This window comes from Rhinoderma darwinii, chromosome 12, assembly GCF_050947455.1.
Source record: "Rhinoderma darwinii isolate aRhiDar2 chromosome 12, aRhiDar2.hap1, whole genome shotgun sequence".
Taxonomy (NCBI): Eukaryota; Metazoa; Chordata; class Amphibia; order Anura; family Rhinodermatidae; genus Rhinoderma; species Rhinoderma darwinii.
In genome coordinates, this window is record NC_134698.1 from 67,681,746 (window position 1) to 67,697,811 (window position 16,066).

General features: G+C 44.3%; 1 protein-coding gene across 1 annotated transcript; it reads right to left on the minus strand.

Annotated features, from left to right (window-relative positions):
* Positions 1 to 362: 362 nt before the first annotated feature.
* On the minus strand, positions 363 to 15,185 carry WDR89 (WD repeat domain 89). The gene is made up of 2 exons (XM_075844964.1): positions 15,093 to 15,185; positions 363 to 2,798 (listed from the first exon to the last, which is right to left on the minus strand). Exon 2 carries the CDS (start codon positions 2,752 to 2,754, stop codon positions 1,594 to 1,596), a length of 1,161 nt encoding a protein of 386 aa, XP_075701079.1. The 5' UTR covers positions 2,755 to 2,798; positions 15,093 to 15,185; the 3' UTR covers positions 363 to 1,593.
* Between the last annotated feature and the right edge of the window lie 881 nt (positions 15,186 to 16,066).

Genomic DNA, 16,066 nt, shown 5'->3' on the forward strand with positions numbered 1-16,066 from the left:
AGGAACACGACAGAGTACAAGGTGTTGACTTGTCTCCAAAGTCCCCTTATCTAAATCCGATCGAGCATCTGTGGGATGTGCTGGAAAAACAAGTCCCATCCATGGAGGCCGCACCTCACAACTTACAGGATTTACAAGGATCTGCTCAGAGCAGTTTTGGCGGCACGAGGGGGACCTACTCAATATATTGCTACTCAGTGTGTATATGAAGTTTCTATCATATCAAGTGGGCAGCCGGCCACATTCAATTATCCCGAATCCGGCCATGGACCTTCTAGATATTACTACTCTAAGAGTCTATAGACACAAAAACAAATTAAAACCAAGGGAACGCCTTCAATAAAAATAGTTAACGGATTTAATACAAAATGGTTATTAAAATATCTGTTATACATATCTCATATAAAAGGATTATGGCATCACTTAAAATATTGATTTTATAAACAGTAGCTTCATATAAAATTAAAACTCCAGCGTGGAGTTATGTCACTGTATATACCCCCTTACCTGCTTGCCACCGTTCAGAATACCCCCCACCATCCTCTTTCTAGGCCTCATTGCGGTCATGTGCTGTGGTAATCTCTATAGGAAATTATTCCTCTGCATAAAGTGCGCTAAGAGGTTATTTTCTATACAGACGTGGGGGTCATGGCACAGCAGGCATCTCCTGAACGCATTTCCCGGACCGAACACAGTTCAAGGAGTTGAGCTCCTAGCATCATAGTTCTGTATGACGCTAGGAGTCCCTGCCTCCCCGCAGAAATACGGTCCCGTACTGAAACATGTTTTCAGTATGGGACAATATTCCCGCGGGGATGCAGTGACTCCTAGCGTCATGCATAACTTTGCTAGGAGCCCAGCTCCCAGCACTGTGTTCGGTCCGGGAAACGCGGCCAACGTGCAGTCCATATATCACGGTCGTGTGCATGAGGCCTTAGAGAGAAGACAAAGGATTTATTTTTAGTAATAAAACATTCACATAACCTAAGGGTTTATTCACATAGGGGCCCCATGTGACAGGAGCAATGATAGGAGAGCGTATGGTACCTCCGTAAGGCACCGTATTTCCCTTAGAAACTTTGCATAGAAAAATCATAGTTAGGCCAGTTGCACACGACCGAGTGACACAGCATTGGAATAGCACCCGATAGTTTTCACGGATCCATTCACTTCAGCAGGTGAATACGGTCCGTAAATATGGACCCAACTCTCCAATCCATGGAAAGATATGACACGTCCGACCTTTCCACGGACGGCACACACTGTCGTGTGCATTAGGCCTTACAGGATTGGTGCCATATTATGGATCAGTACCACAGCCACGTGCATGAGTCTTTACTTCTGCTCCATCTAACATTATTTATTTCTTGCCAAAAACAGGAACAGATCCCATCAAGGCCAAGTAGGAAGACTTTCCATTGGACAATATTTTCTTACTTCTCTCTGATGGTATCTGCTCCTATTTCTGGCGAAATATTTCCGTTCCTTGGTACACCCATATAAAGCCTCATGCACATTGCTCTAGTACGGATCATAATTTGGCACTCACCTTTTCATCGAATGCCGATTATTTCAGCCTGCAATCCTAGCAGCTCATTTTTGCTTCGTCAAAGGGGATTTGCTGTTGTGCACTCGAACCCTCTGCTGCAGAGTAGAAGCCATTTTCACGGAGTCTCTCTTTTTAGGTGATGTGTTCTCGGCTTTTGGTTTCCATAAAAGCAGCTGAGCATCTTCCCCCCCCGTTATCAAGGTGTCATCCCCTATACACCAGTATGCGGAACGCACAGTAGCAGTGTGTCCTCCAGTCAAGGTTTTTATATGTGTAACCTTATCTAAATCACAATTCAACAGACTGATGTCACCGTCGTGAGACCCTCCGAGAAGCAGCAAAGTATTCATTTTTTCATGATAGAAACCATTAATAAGATAGTCAATGTTACATCCGAAACTGTTTTCCCTTATATCTTTTACTTTACAAAGTGTAATCGGTTCCTCTGTGTCCACTTGGGCAAGGTCCCACCAGAGGAACCCTTCAGTGTGTGATAAGCAATACACCTGCTTATAATCCTTTCCTGCAAACCCAATAATATTCACAGAGGACTCAGAATTGCAGGTGGTAGTTAATGCATCATCTTCGTTACCTTCATTGATGTCAAACACATTAACCAGGCCATCAGTGGAGCCAGTGGCCACCACGCTTGGGTTGGTTGGATGAAATCGAACTTGAGTGATGTCATCATTGTGAGACTCTGAATAAGCTCCAAGAGGCTCTTTAGCTTCTGTGTTCGGAGTGTATCTTCCATCCCAGAAGACCAGAAACGCATCATCATCATCATCATCTACTTTTTCTGTGCCTGCGCAGACGGCGAGGTCATTACAGCTGACATCAAAGCTGATGAAGACATTGGACGGGTAGCCAGTATATTCCTGTACGGCTCCTGTACCGGACACTCGAGAGTCCCAAAGTTTTACAGTGGCATCGCTGCAAGCGGAAAACACCAGATTGTGGTTTGTGTGGGAGAAGCAAACGCCGCTCAGCACTGCGGGACGTGCGTTATATTCTTGAAGACAGGTCATGGTTTCTTTGTTATATAACCGAATTGTTTTATCGGAACACAAAATTGCCACTGTCTGACCGTTTTCTCCCTCTGATGATTTCGACACATCGACGTCAAGTACGTAAGTCGTGCTGTCTTTCATAGCTGAACGCTTTGCTATGTTGAGATGTGAAAGCCGTTCTTCTAAACCTTCCATGGTGAAGTCAATCTTCCGGCTTTTTCCTTTTCGATGATCCGGATCTAGTAAAAACAAAAAGAAAGCATAGTCAGGAAATGATCACTATTTTATATGTGGCTACTTTCCAGCCAGAAGACACCGCTGTATTGGTGCTGGAAGGGACCTGGCTACCAAGCTGGAACAGTGGGATTGTGTGGGGCATACCTACCAAAGAACAATTATCCAGTCACTTACCTAAAGCATGGGTTGTGCCAAGATAGACATTTATCCCCCATCGACAGGGTATATGAATGCTGGGGGCCCCGCTGATCACTAGAAAGGGGTTCCGAAATTTGAATGGAGCGGCAGTCGAGCATGCACCTGCTGCTACATTCAAAGTCTATGGAACAGACGGAGACAGCAAAGTACAGCGCTCGGCTGTTTGCGTTAGCCCCATAGACATTGAATGAAGGGCAGGGCACATGCTCGACCGCTACTACATTCGAGATCCTTCTAACTGCGGGTGCAGGGTGTAGGAACGGTGGGCTCAGGACCCTCTTCTAGTGATCAGTGTGGTCCTAGCAGGTGTGGGTGATCAGTGTCAATCTTTGGAACAACACCTTTGAAGTAATGGTCTCCAACCTTTGGCTCTCCAGCAGTTGTGAAACTACAACTCACAGCATGCTCTTCATGTGGGAAGCTGTAGTCTCACAACCACTCCAGAGCCACGGGTTGAACACCATTGCTTTAAAGAGAGTTTTCCAGGAATATCCATTGATGGCCCAGCCTTAAACTGATCAATGGAGCTTAACACCAAGGATGCCCACCGGTAAGCAGAACGAAGGAGCCGTGGCACTTGCTGAAACGCCTTTGGTCCCTTTACTGCTATTCCAGACTTGAGGATAGCCATCAATGGCTATTTCTTAAAAATCCCTTTAGGCCAGGAACAAAAAGCACACACGCACACCGGAATTTTTGTGGCACAATCCGTCGCAAAATTCTGCTTCCCATTAATTTCAATAGGAGTTGGACACTTCTTTTTGTGGCTAGCTGTTTGTTTTTTTTCAGCTAGCAGGGGAAAAAAAGCGCACTGCTCGAACTTCGTGCGGATTCTGCCCGAACCTCTGAAAGTCAAGAGGAATAATTCTACAGCGGATTTTGGGTCAGGACCCACCACGCAAAATCTGCTGTGTGAATAAGGCCTTAGTCCTATTTTTGGCTTTCTTCCTGAAGGTTCTCTAATGAATTTTATCCGAACATCTGATAATCCAGCACCTAACAGGTTCTATAAAGGCTATAATTTTACTTTACCATTTGTTCCATTTCCCATGGGACCTCTTATGATCCAGCAGTGCATGGGTTGTCTAAAGACCAGCGACTAGATCACCAGCGGACATCTGCACATACACAGATGCCCCAACGCTTAGAGGTTAGGTAGATTGTGTGACCAGGCACCCATTACATTAGCCCAGATATGCCCTGCAGACACATTTGCTCTATTATATCTGAAGTGTAATAATGATGCAGTTGAATTCATTCTATTCTATTACATTATAGAAGATGTTAATATGTAACCAGACCTATTTGTCAAATGTTGCAGATGTCAAGATAAAGACGAAATCACATCCAATATGATGCCTGGGAAACCCACTGCTACTGTGCAAACAAAGGTTAAAGAGGCTCTGTCACCAGATTTTGCAACCCCTATCTGCTATTGCAGCAGATAGGCGCTGCAATGTAGATTACAGTAACGTTTTTATTTTTAAAAAACGAGCATTTTTGGCCAAGTTATGACCATTTTCGTATTTATGCAAATGAGGCTTGCAAAAGTACAACCGGGCGTGTTTACTACTTTTACTAGCTGGGCGTTGTGTATAGAAGTGTCATCCACTTCTCTTCACAACGCCCAGCTTCTGGCAGTGCAGCACTGTGACGTCACTCACAGGTCCTGCATCGTGTCGGCACCAGAGGCTACAGATGATTCTGCAGCAGCATCGGCGTTTGCAGGTAAGTCGATGTAGCTACTTACCTGCAAATGCTGATGCTGCTGCAGAATCAAGTGTAGCCTCTGGTGCCGACACGATGCAGGACCTGTGAGTGACGTCACAGTGCTGCACTGCCAGAAGCTGGGCGTTCTGAAGAGAAGTGGATGATACTTCTATACACAACGCCCAGCTAGTAAAAGTAGTAAACACGCCCCGATGTACGCACATAATACACGCCCAGTTGTACTTTAACTTTTCAACACGCCCAGTTGTACTTTTGCAAGCCTCATTTGCATAAATACGAAAATGGTCATAACTTGGCCAAAAATGCTCGTTTTTTAAAAATAAAAACGTTACTGTAATCTACATTGCAGCGCCGATCTGCTGCAATAGCAGATAGGGGCTGCAAAATCTGGTGACAGAGCCTCTTTAAGGAGTTAACCAGGAGTGCAGACATTTAGATTAGAGGCTCCCTTGAGACCTGCGATCACTTTAGTAACTTAATCAATGTGATTTGTCAAATTAGGATCATAGAGTAATAATCGCTGTCTGTAAACCTTCCAAAGAAACGGAAAAAAAAAAATACTGAATATTTGAAGAGATCTACAATGTGAAAAGGGAATTCTGGATTTGCTGATTTCACCGTCCCCTTCACAACATACGACCCTGTGGGCATACACTGTATGGTGCCTTTCCCCTAGAAGCAAGGGCTATGAGAAAAAAAAAGCCCAGGAGGTGCAAGGCCTATATTATGGATCTGTAATAGGACCGTGTGAATAAGACCTAAGTCGGACGTGTTTAATACTTCTGTGTAGTGGGGGTACGGGATTGGGTCATTACTATAAAAAATAAAAAAAGTAAAAAAAAATGTGAAAAAGTAAAAAATTAAAAAAAAAAAAAAAAAAGGCCTTTTGCACTGGCCGATGACGGGTGAGATGGAGCGCACGTTCCCGATTCTCGGCAAATGCTTGTTTGTCGGATAATCACATCCGATGCGGCATTGAAAATAGTCATTGTTGGCACAACTCCCAGTGTAAACAGGGAACGTGCTGCCAGCAATGGTGCAAACTGTATAGGGGAGGAACAATCTCGTCGGCCCCCGCAAAGTACAATTATTGCTCCATGTAAATGTTTTACTAGTGTATTTTCAAAGTGTTTTCGGGCTTGAAAACAACCCTGTTGAGTGAAGGACAAATTATCGGCCAAATGAGCATCCATATGAACGCTCATTCCCCATCATTACCCTGTGTAAATAGGGCAGCGATCAGTCGAACAGGCTTGTTTGTTGGTTGATCTGCTCGTTTATGCAGAAGAAAGTATCATTGTCGGCAGCACGTCTCAGAGTGTAAACACGGAGATGTGCTGCCAACATGATGGAAATGCATTGTGCAACCCTATTATGTATGGGGACAAGCGATCGTTACTACGATCGCTTGTCCCCATACATAATAGGGTTGCACAATGCATTGAAATAGCAATACTATGCCGTGCACCTTCAAACAGTTCAATACCGTTAATTAATGTATTTCGACATTGTGAGAAACTAGACATGGACCGCACAATCCACAATATATACGTTGATCTGAGCCGCTAGGCATAATTTAGATACATGAACATGAGGTTCTTTGTAAACATTTTGATCAAACTGTATAAGCCCACTTGCCACTTCACGGCGACCTCTTTAAAGTGGGTCCCTACTCTAGCGGTTGCAGCACCGCATGGCGGCTACCGCCACCGCAGCACCGCTCCTGCAGAGGGAGCAACCCAGGGGCCCAAAAGCACCCATGCCTTCAGACCGTGCCAAGCCTCCTTGGCTCTGGGCCACGTCCCCCCACAAGTGCAGCACTACAGCAACAGACACCACCATACAGCACCACAACATGTGAACAGATGGAATGAGCTCACCTTGCCATGCGCCCCCAGTGGCCGACAGAGCACAAGCAAGAGCAGGAACACTTATGAGGTCATTCCTGAATTAAAATCAGCTGGGTATTTTTTCAAATGCGTGGAGTGCTGGTACCAAGTAAAACAAAAGAAATGAGGATAGACTATACAATATCAGCATTGTGAGAAACTAGACATGGACCGCACAATCCACAGTATATACGTTGATCTGAGCCGCTAGGCATAATTTAGAAACATTAATTCAGGAATGACCTCATAAGTGTTCCTGCTCTTGCTTGTGCTCTCAGTCGGCCACTGGGGGCGCATGGCAAGGTGAGCTCATTCCATCTGTTCACATGTTGTGGTGCTGTATGGTGGTGTCTGTTGCTGTAGTGCTGCACTTGTGGGGGGGACGTGGCCCAGAGCCAAGGAGGCTTGGCACGGTCTGAAGGCATGGGTGCTTTTGGGCCCCTGGGTTGCTCCCTCTGCAGGAGCGGTGCTGCAACCGCTAGAGTAAGGACCCACTTTAAAGAGGTCGCCGTGAAGTGGCAAGTGGGCTTATACAGTTTGATCAAAATGTTTACAAAGAACCTCATGTTCATGTTTCAAAATTATGCCTAGCGGCTCAGATCAACGTATATACTGTGGATTGTGCGGTCCATGTCTAGTTTCTCACAATGCTGATTAATGTACTTCGATACTAAGCTGTGCAGCCGCACAGCTTAGTATTGTAACACATGAATGTAGTCAGAGCGGGGCTGCGGCGGTGTAATATAGACATTGCCCCGCTCCTGATAACAAGTTTGTGCGCACGGTCAGCATGAAGTGATGCGGCCGCCCCTCATTAGTACAGCGCCGGCCCCATCACCTCATGCCGCACACTTGTCAGGAGCGGGGCAATGACGGTATTACATAAGCTGCACCCACGCACCTACGGCAGAGATCAGAGAAAACTTTGATCTCCACGGGCATTCCCTTGAATGCCGCGATCCAAAAAGACCGCAGCATTTAAGGGCAAAATGAAAGGGGGGGGGTACCCAGTGGATCGCGTCATAGGGAATACCTGTGACACGATCGAGGGAATATACCATATATGGGCAGACAGCCCAGGGTCCATTGAAAGACCCTAGGCCTGTCGGACCATATTGCTTGTTAGGGCATACCCTAACAACTGCCTGTGTACTATCCATATATAGATATATGCCAGTACATTAAAAAAAAAAAAAATTTTAAAAAAAAAGTGTAAAGAAAAATACACTTTTTTTTATAATAAACATTAAGTAGTATCAATTCTTAAAATATACATATTCGGTATTGTCGCGACCATAATAACCTGCACAACAAATTTAAGCATCATTTATGATGTGTACGGTGTAAATAAAATCAGCTTTTTCACTTATTTGCGGTAGGTGGTATTATGAATTTTAAACCTCCACGTGCCTCTCATCAATAGTAGTTAACCCCATCATGTACCTCACAGATTAACCCAACATTGTTAATTATGATGGAGGATCATGATAGGGTTAATTATTAATGTGAGGTTCAGAATGTCACACCTCGTCCCTCACATCAGAAGATGGAAGAACATTTTTTTAAATATTATTGCTGGCAAAGTATCGTTTTGGTATAGAGTATCGCAATACTACACGAAGCATCAGTATCGAAGTCCAAATTCTGGTATCGTGACAACCCTTAAACATAACCAATCATAGCTCCTTGTGAAAAGAGCGCCGATCGGCGAGCTGCCTCGTTGATTGGCTCACGTTCTTACGCCCCGTATCGTGCTGTGTAATAGGACCTTCGTTTAAAGCCCCATGGACATGGCGGAGTCTTGTATGTTGCTGTATAAGGGCACCCATCTTTGTATGCCTCGGATTCCTTTTCGATTCTGACCCCCAAAAAATAGTGGCACGCTCCATCAGATGCTGTATGGCAGAGCTGCTCTCCTAGAAGCATTGTTTGTAGGGGGGAGGAATATTTCCGACATACTGCACCCGATGGAGAACCCCATGGCAATACATGGAGGCACTGCCAGAGAAGGCTCCGCATGGCACTGCACAGTCTTCTGCCCACAGCGGTGTGAGGAAGACACCCCCTATGATCCCCCTCATCAGATGTTAACGCCATGGGAACTGTTCAGCTAATAATCACTTTCATTGCAATTCTAGGGAGGGGTCCACGTCTGGGGATGTCCAAAGCGCTGTCATCTAAACTTTACTACCCATGGCATATGCCAAGCCCACTAGGGTACTGTAAATACAGTTCGTTAACGCATCTATAAAACGAAGAAAAAAAAACTTGGCAGGGCTATCAGTTATATATTGGAAAGATATCGTAGTTAACAGTAGCACTCCATGTCGATTATAACCCTTAAATACCTGCGCAGATTATATTCGCTGAGCTTTTTGCCGTGAAATTTGAGCAACGCAACCTTAGAAAACGGCCGGGCACGGAGCCAGCGTCAGGTCAGTACTGGGTGACACTGTATCTAATGATAGACTCTCACAGTATACGTTACATATAACATTTCAGCTCTTTCTTTATCCATACAACCCAAGTTGAGGTTTTCTGCACAGCGCAGGTGACGGGAAGTGCGTTTATTCGCCGCCTGCGATGACACATAATGGCCCTGCAGTAAATATCTGTCATAATGGTCACATTTGTGGGAGTAGTGAGCGAGGTTCACGCACAGAAAACTACACAGGGACCAGGTTAACCGAGAAGGTTTTTAAAGCAAAATCAATCATGTGTTTTCTGATGACTTTGAGAGACTAAAGAGCCAGAGAAAAATCAGATGTAATAACAGGCGGTGTCTGTGACATTGAGGCTCGTAAATCTGCGGCCGGTCAGATTAAGGATAATCCCACGTGTTGTGCGCAGATTAAATCCACACAGCCTATATTCCTCTCTTAAGTAGTATGCAATATAATGAGACGGTAACCCGTACGATCCAATAACCTCCGATAATGAAGTCTAGAAATGGTTAAAATGCACATTCTATAAAATAACACAGCGGATACAATTACCTTGATTTTTCTTCACCCAGACGGTATAGTAATATATATATATATATCCACAATTTGCCCTCTGCCGCCTGTCGCTTCTCCTATTCCGGTTTTAGTAAATGCTTGTATTTCCCATGAAACAAAAACTCTGGAGAATCTTTTCCAAAGAACTTTACATTGTGATGTTCCTCCGTTATTCCCCCTGGAAATGTGTGTATAAATTAACATCTCGTCAACAGGGTGTCTTTACACAGTCTGACACGGTCAGCCATGATTGGAAAGTGTGGAGACAAGCCCCAATGACAAGTGGAATGGTAGAACTTTTTATTTTATTTTATGCATACATTCCCAGGAAGAATAAGAGAGGAACATCACAGAATGCAGAATTTTAAGCAAAGATGCTCCAGAATTGTTCACGTGAAATACAAGTATTTACTACATTAGACATGTCAGGAGAGCTGTCGGGTCATCTTTAAATTCTGATAAACTTTTTTTTGTGAGCAGGGGGCTGTCAGAGCTAGAACTCTTGTAATGTACTCCTGAGCTGTGAAGTAGTACGAATATTTCCAAAGACTCTGGTCAGAGTTCAGTGTTATGACTTCTATATTAATGTCGGGCTGTGCAGTGATACTGTAGTCATAGTATTAGGGCTTATGCACACAACCGTTTCCAAAACACGGATCCTAGTGGCCTCCGTGTGCTGTCCGTTTTTATGGTGGACCCATAAACTAGAATGGGTGAGACGTCCCGCAAATACGAGCAAGAATAGGACCTATTCTACCATATGTGGAACGGACATACGGATCTGCAAAAAAACAAAAACCGGATGTGTGCGTGGCCCTATAGAAATATGTTGTTCAGTATGGTATCCGTAAAAAAACGCATAGGACACTGAAGAAAACAACGCACGTGTGTATGAGCCCTTATTGAGCAGGGCTGGCCAAAATGGGTGCCATAACTAGACCTTCTGTCTCCTGGCTCCATGAGGTCCAAAGGTGGCCGAACGCCAAAGATAGCTTTTGGCCCAATAATCGTTCACCGAAATTTTGGTGGAATATCCCTTTAAACAAATACATTGAAACCGGCCCGAAAACTGAAGCCATCACTTAGGGTATGCTCACACGCTTAATAAAAAAAAAAAAAAGTCTGAAAATACGGAGCGGTTTTCAAGGGAAAACAGCTCCTGATTTTTAGCCGTTTTTTTTAACAACTCACGTTTTTCACGGTCGTTTTTGGAGATGTTTTTCTATTGAGTCAATGAAAAACTGCTCCAAAAATAGCTCAAGAAGTGACATGCACTTTTATCATGGGTGTCTTTTTACGCGCTGTTTTTTAAAAATTAGGCATAGAAAAAACACCCCTTCGGAACAGAACGCCGTATTTCCCATTGAACTCAATGGGCAGATGTTTGCAGGCGTTCTGCTTCCGATTTTTCAGTCGTTTTTCGGGATGTTTACGGTCCGAAAAACGGCTGAAAATAGCCCGTGTGAACATACCCTTAAAAATGCTGAATACAACACCATTTATATTTATGTTTCCCAATTCTCTCCTTGTATATAGTGTAAATATATATATATTTTTTTTATCATATTCCACTACTGGCAAAGGAGGAAATAAAAACGTATCTTCACTGTTATGCCAACAAGTTAATAGCATCAAAACTGCAGCCTCCAAACTCTTCCGCCACAGAACAGGAAACGTCGTGGAAGCCTCATATAGACTGAGCGGTCACATCTATTTGGTCAGCATCAGAGAGGCAGGAAATAGGAGATCTCTAATAAAAGGTGAAGGAATCAGATGGGATTTTGTCATATCCGTAGGAATTCTTCTCTTATTTATCTCAGACACACCACAGTGACCTCCTGGATATTTCTCCAGGTCCGGATATCTTCATAGCAGACAATGTCGCAGTAATGTCAAGCAGAGACAGGGAGCAGGACGAGGTCTGGTTACCCCGATCTCCGTCGTTACAACGGGAGTATGTGAGGTCAGGCTGGGGAATTTCATATTCCATAGGGTTGCCCTGATGTAAAAATGTTCATACCCTTTTGCAAAAATGTTCAACTTTAGTAATCGCATTTCCTCCGTAGTGGCCACAATCCTGGCAAAATTCACGCTGGCATGTGGTTTTACCAAAAATGGCTAATATACATTCTGGAAGTCTAGTCGCACAGCCTTGTTTGAGGACGATACGACTCTTCGTCATGTGACCGACCCCGCTGTACTCTATGTACAAGCAAGAGCACATAGAGCACATAGAGCACATAGAGCACATGACGAATAGTCGTGTCGTTACAAAGGAAAACTGTGCAGCTAGACTTCCGGATCCTCCGCTAGCACTATAAAAAAAGAAATACGTTTAAAAATAAAAAATCATGGAAATCTCAGAATCAGAGCGACGAGGGTCCGTAATGTATATTAGAGAGTATTTACACACTGCAGCGACTACACTGCTAATCATTTTTGGGGCGAAATCTACGCTATGGCGTAAATTATAGCAGATGTGTCGCTTCCTCCAAGCGTCATCCGCTTTTAGAAAAGAGTCGTGAGCAGCGGAAACAGCTCAATAGTCGCCAATATTTGCAACTTTTGTGATGTTTGCAACTTTTCTATGCCAGAAAATGTTTACAAAATGATCCCCCAAAGTTTTAAGAAAACGGCATGAAAAAGGTGGGGTCCTAGTCCATGGACGTCCACTAAAGTAGTTTGGCAAGTTAAAAAAAAAAAAAAAGTTGAAAACCCCCTTACATACCCTCATAGGATGAACTCCTATATTCTTCTCATTCAGCTCTGCTACATCGTTCATCTCGTACTGTTCCTGACTTGGCATTTTTAGATTTGTAGCACTGCAGATATAGCTGGGATTATTCACCATTTTCTCTCATCTTGACTGGAACAAAGCAGTTTTCTTCTTAGTTTGTTGCCTGGAGCAGAGTACAGACCACGAGGCGGGTACAAGCCACAGGCGGCAATGTTAAAAAGGCCCCCAAATCACAAACGGCATCCTTGGCTCTCGCCTCACATCTTCTGAGCAAAGCCGTAGACATTATTATACTTTTTTTTTTTACCTCTTTCCTATGAAACAGACGCAGTGATCTATATTAGCATCAGTATAAACCGTACAGAAATGGAATCCACAAACCCATCAATGATTTTATTTAACAAAACGCATGTCCGAAAACAAAACGCTAAGGTGAAACAAATAAGAACTTTCGTCCCGTCTGTCCTTGACCTGCTGACAGCGGAAAGGAGGATCAGCCATGTTGGATTTCAACGCAACCAATAGAAAAACCCTATACTTCCTACAACCCTGCTTGCGGGTCAGGATGCCGAATACCCCAGCCATCAGCGCCATGAGAAGCTGCGGGTGGCCACGGTAAGGGAAAGGCCCCATGCGCACCACCGTCATTTTTATCCGTTAATTTGGGATGAAATTATGGACCCATTCATTTCTATTGGCCATGGACACGTTTCTGTATATTTAAGGATCTGTATCCGGGCCGTAGAAACGATCCGCAAATTATAGAACATGTCCTATTCTTTTCCGCAATTGCGGCACGGCTACAGATGTGTATCCATAGCCTTCAAATCCGTATTTGCGGACAGTAAAATTCCTTACGGTCGTGTGCATGAGGCCTAAATGTAGTTTTTACTTGCGTAATACGGGGTCACGTTGATTCCGCTAGTCCATTTGCAGCGGCTCTTCGCTCTGGCTAATAAAGGGGGGACCCCTCTCTACTTTATCAATATGCACAGGGGCTGTCCAATTGGCAAAACCATTTCAATATGGCAAATCCCTTAATGCCCTGAATACAAGTAGCATATTCAACTCCATACACATGTAATAAAGCATTGCTGGATTATGAATGGGGAATCCTGCGGAGAGCGTTACATATGGTATATCACTTGGAGTTATAGCACAACCTAGTGGACAAATGAAGTAACAGCTACTGACTAATGTCAGTGAAGCTCTAATCACATGACATTTTGGCCAGAGTATAAATTTATTTATTTGTTTTAAATAAAAAAATTACAACGAATAATATAAAAAGATGATCTGTAAATGTGTGCATGAATGGCCATCCTACCAGACATAGGTTGTATGGGTTTTTCCATTCTATTGGGTGTACTTGAATGAGGGACCGCTCACCCCATCCCTGTCAGGCATAATATACCTCTCTAAGCCGGTCATTTTAATATTTAATTTCTATTAATCAATCCAAGAGATCAGTTGATCTCTATGCTTCTTGCCCTTCTTCTCCCCCTCCCTTCTCTATTTGTAGGAATAAACAGGAAGCAGCGCTCATATGAGCACCACGGCCCCTTCAAAACCGCAGATCGGCGGGGGTGCCGAACAGATAACGACCGTCTATACTGAGGATAAGTCATCAACTTCTGCTAACTGGAAAACCCTTTTTATTAAGGCCTCAAAACTGCTGACAGCCATATAGGAAGGGGGGGGGGGGTTATAAATATACCTTTTGCCTCGGTCACGCAACTTGCAAATTTATTAATTCGCCCGGCGTCGCAAGTGCCACTGAGGCCACCTGCAGCCCGTCACCCGCATTCGCGCACCTTGATCCCGTTATAAAGTATGGGAGCACGGTCTGTAAAATCAAAAAAAATAGGACGTTCTATTTTTTTTTTTTTGCAGAGTTTTTCTAGGGCCCGGACACCTGCCAATAAATATACAGGTAGGAGTCCGTGGGCAATAGAAATTAATAGGTCCGAACTTTAATCTGCAAATACGGATCAAAATTACAGCCGCGTGCAGGGGGTCTTAGGCGGGCCCTTGATGTGCTAGCGCACCTGCACCACACGCTGCAAGCCCCTCCCCTCCAAATAACCATTCTAGCGGTCTCCTGAGAACCGTCACTCAGAGCAGAGTGGCATTTGTGCCTGCCACGATGTGGGAGTCATATGAGCGGTGTACTCAGCTGTTTCCATCAATCCCATGGACTTTAAATGGAGCAGCAACAGCAACAGCAGCAGCAACAGCAACAGCATACGTGCTCAACCACCGCTCCATTCAATGTCCTCCTTACCGACTACAAAGAAACTCTGCGTAGTCTGACCCTGCAGCCACACTCACTTCTATCTACCACCTACTTCTTGGTAACATACATTTAAACACAGAGGACAGAGAAAACGGAGTACGACTGCAGGATCAGACTACACAGGGTTTGTTTGCGGTCTGTCACTATGGAGACACATAGATCTGCATAAGACCTGTATACCAAAACGAACGTATCATTGATATTCATGTAAAACGTGGACTTGGTTTTCAAGCTGTGCAAAAATTAAACAAAACATTGGTTAGTGTCTTATGAAAACACTGAACACAGCAGCCTCTCCTATCTGGGCTATACAGACAACAAGGAACTACAGCCCCCAGCAGGCACTGACAGCTGCAGTAGTTCAAAGTCACATATAGCACTTATTTCATCCACTTTATATATACACATCGCATAGAGTGTAACACTGCCACTGCCCATACACTCACCTCTCAATGGACAGAATCACGAAAGCCGTCAATAGTCCCTATACTCCCATGTGCATAGTAGAGGTAGACATATTGGACACCGCGCAGGCTCAGTACACCCGTGCTCCTGCTCAATGGCTCCACCCAGTCTTACCTTGATTGGTCAAATTTGGAGAAAGCGCCCGCCTACGTTACCGGGGTAACTAGGGCCAGTCGGATGTGGGCGGTCTCGCTCTGTGGTGACGTAGCTGTAACTATGTCGTGCTCTGCTCATTCACAGGAGGACTGTTTGCGTGTGTTTTGTCGATAAAGTTGGTTGTCAGTAAATAAAATGTATGTTTTAGAATGCAAAATAAGTTGAAATGAAAAGGATATTTGTATAATAAACATTGAAGAACACGAAGATAACTCAGGGAGAAAGTAGATGTATGCACCCAGTCAACCCACAAGTCCACATTAGGGAGCTGAAACTAATGTGCGCCATTGTATGGCAGTTTTGTGAGGTAAAAAAAAACGACTTGTAGGCTGCGCTTTTTTTGAAACAATCGCCTGTTTACCTCTACATTCATCTTTATCCTTGAGCGCTAGGGTTGTTTTTCTATATAATCTGTATGGAGCAGCGCAGCAACTGCGCTGCTCCATAGTGCAAAATAAAAAAAGAGCGATACCCTATGTATACCAGCTCGACAGAGGCCGAAAAGACGCTCTTTTGCAAACCTCCCAACTTTCAAGTATCGCAAAGAGGAACAAACGGGAAACATTTTTTTCCCTGATAAGCCACGCCTCGAACCAGGCCCAATCCCCACCCACTCGCACCCGGTTCTGTGCCCCCACATAGTTTATTTCCCCTACAGCTGCCCCCCACACACAGTATCATGCTCCCATAGTGCAACGCAACGCAACGCAACACAACACACACACGCCCCTATAGAACCACACACACACACTATAATGCCCCTATAGATGCCCCCATATAGTAGAATACCTCATAGTGC

Bases quoted from the DNA above. Each gene is read 5' to 3' on its own strand.
- WDR89 (XM_075844964.1), bottom strand. From the start codon at position 2,754: ATGGAAGGTTTAGAAGAACGGCTTTCACATCTCAACATAGCAAAGCGT.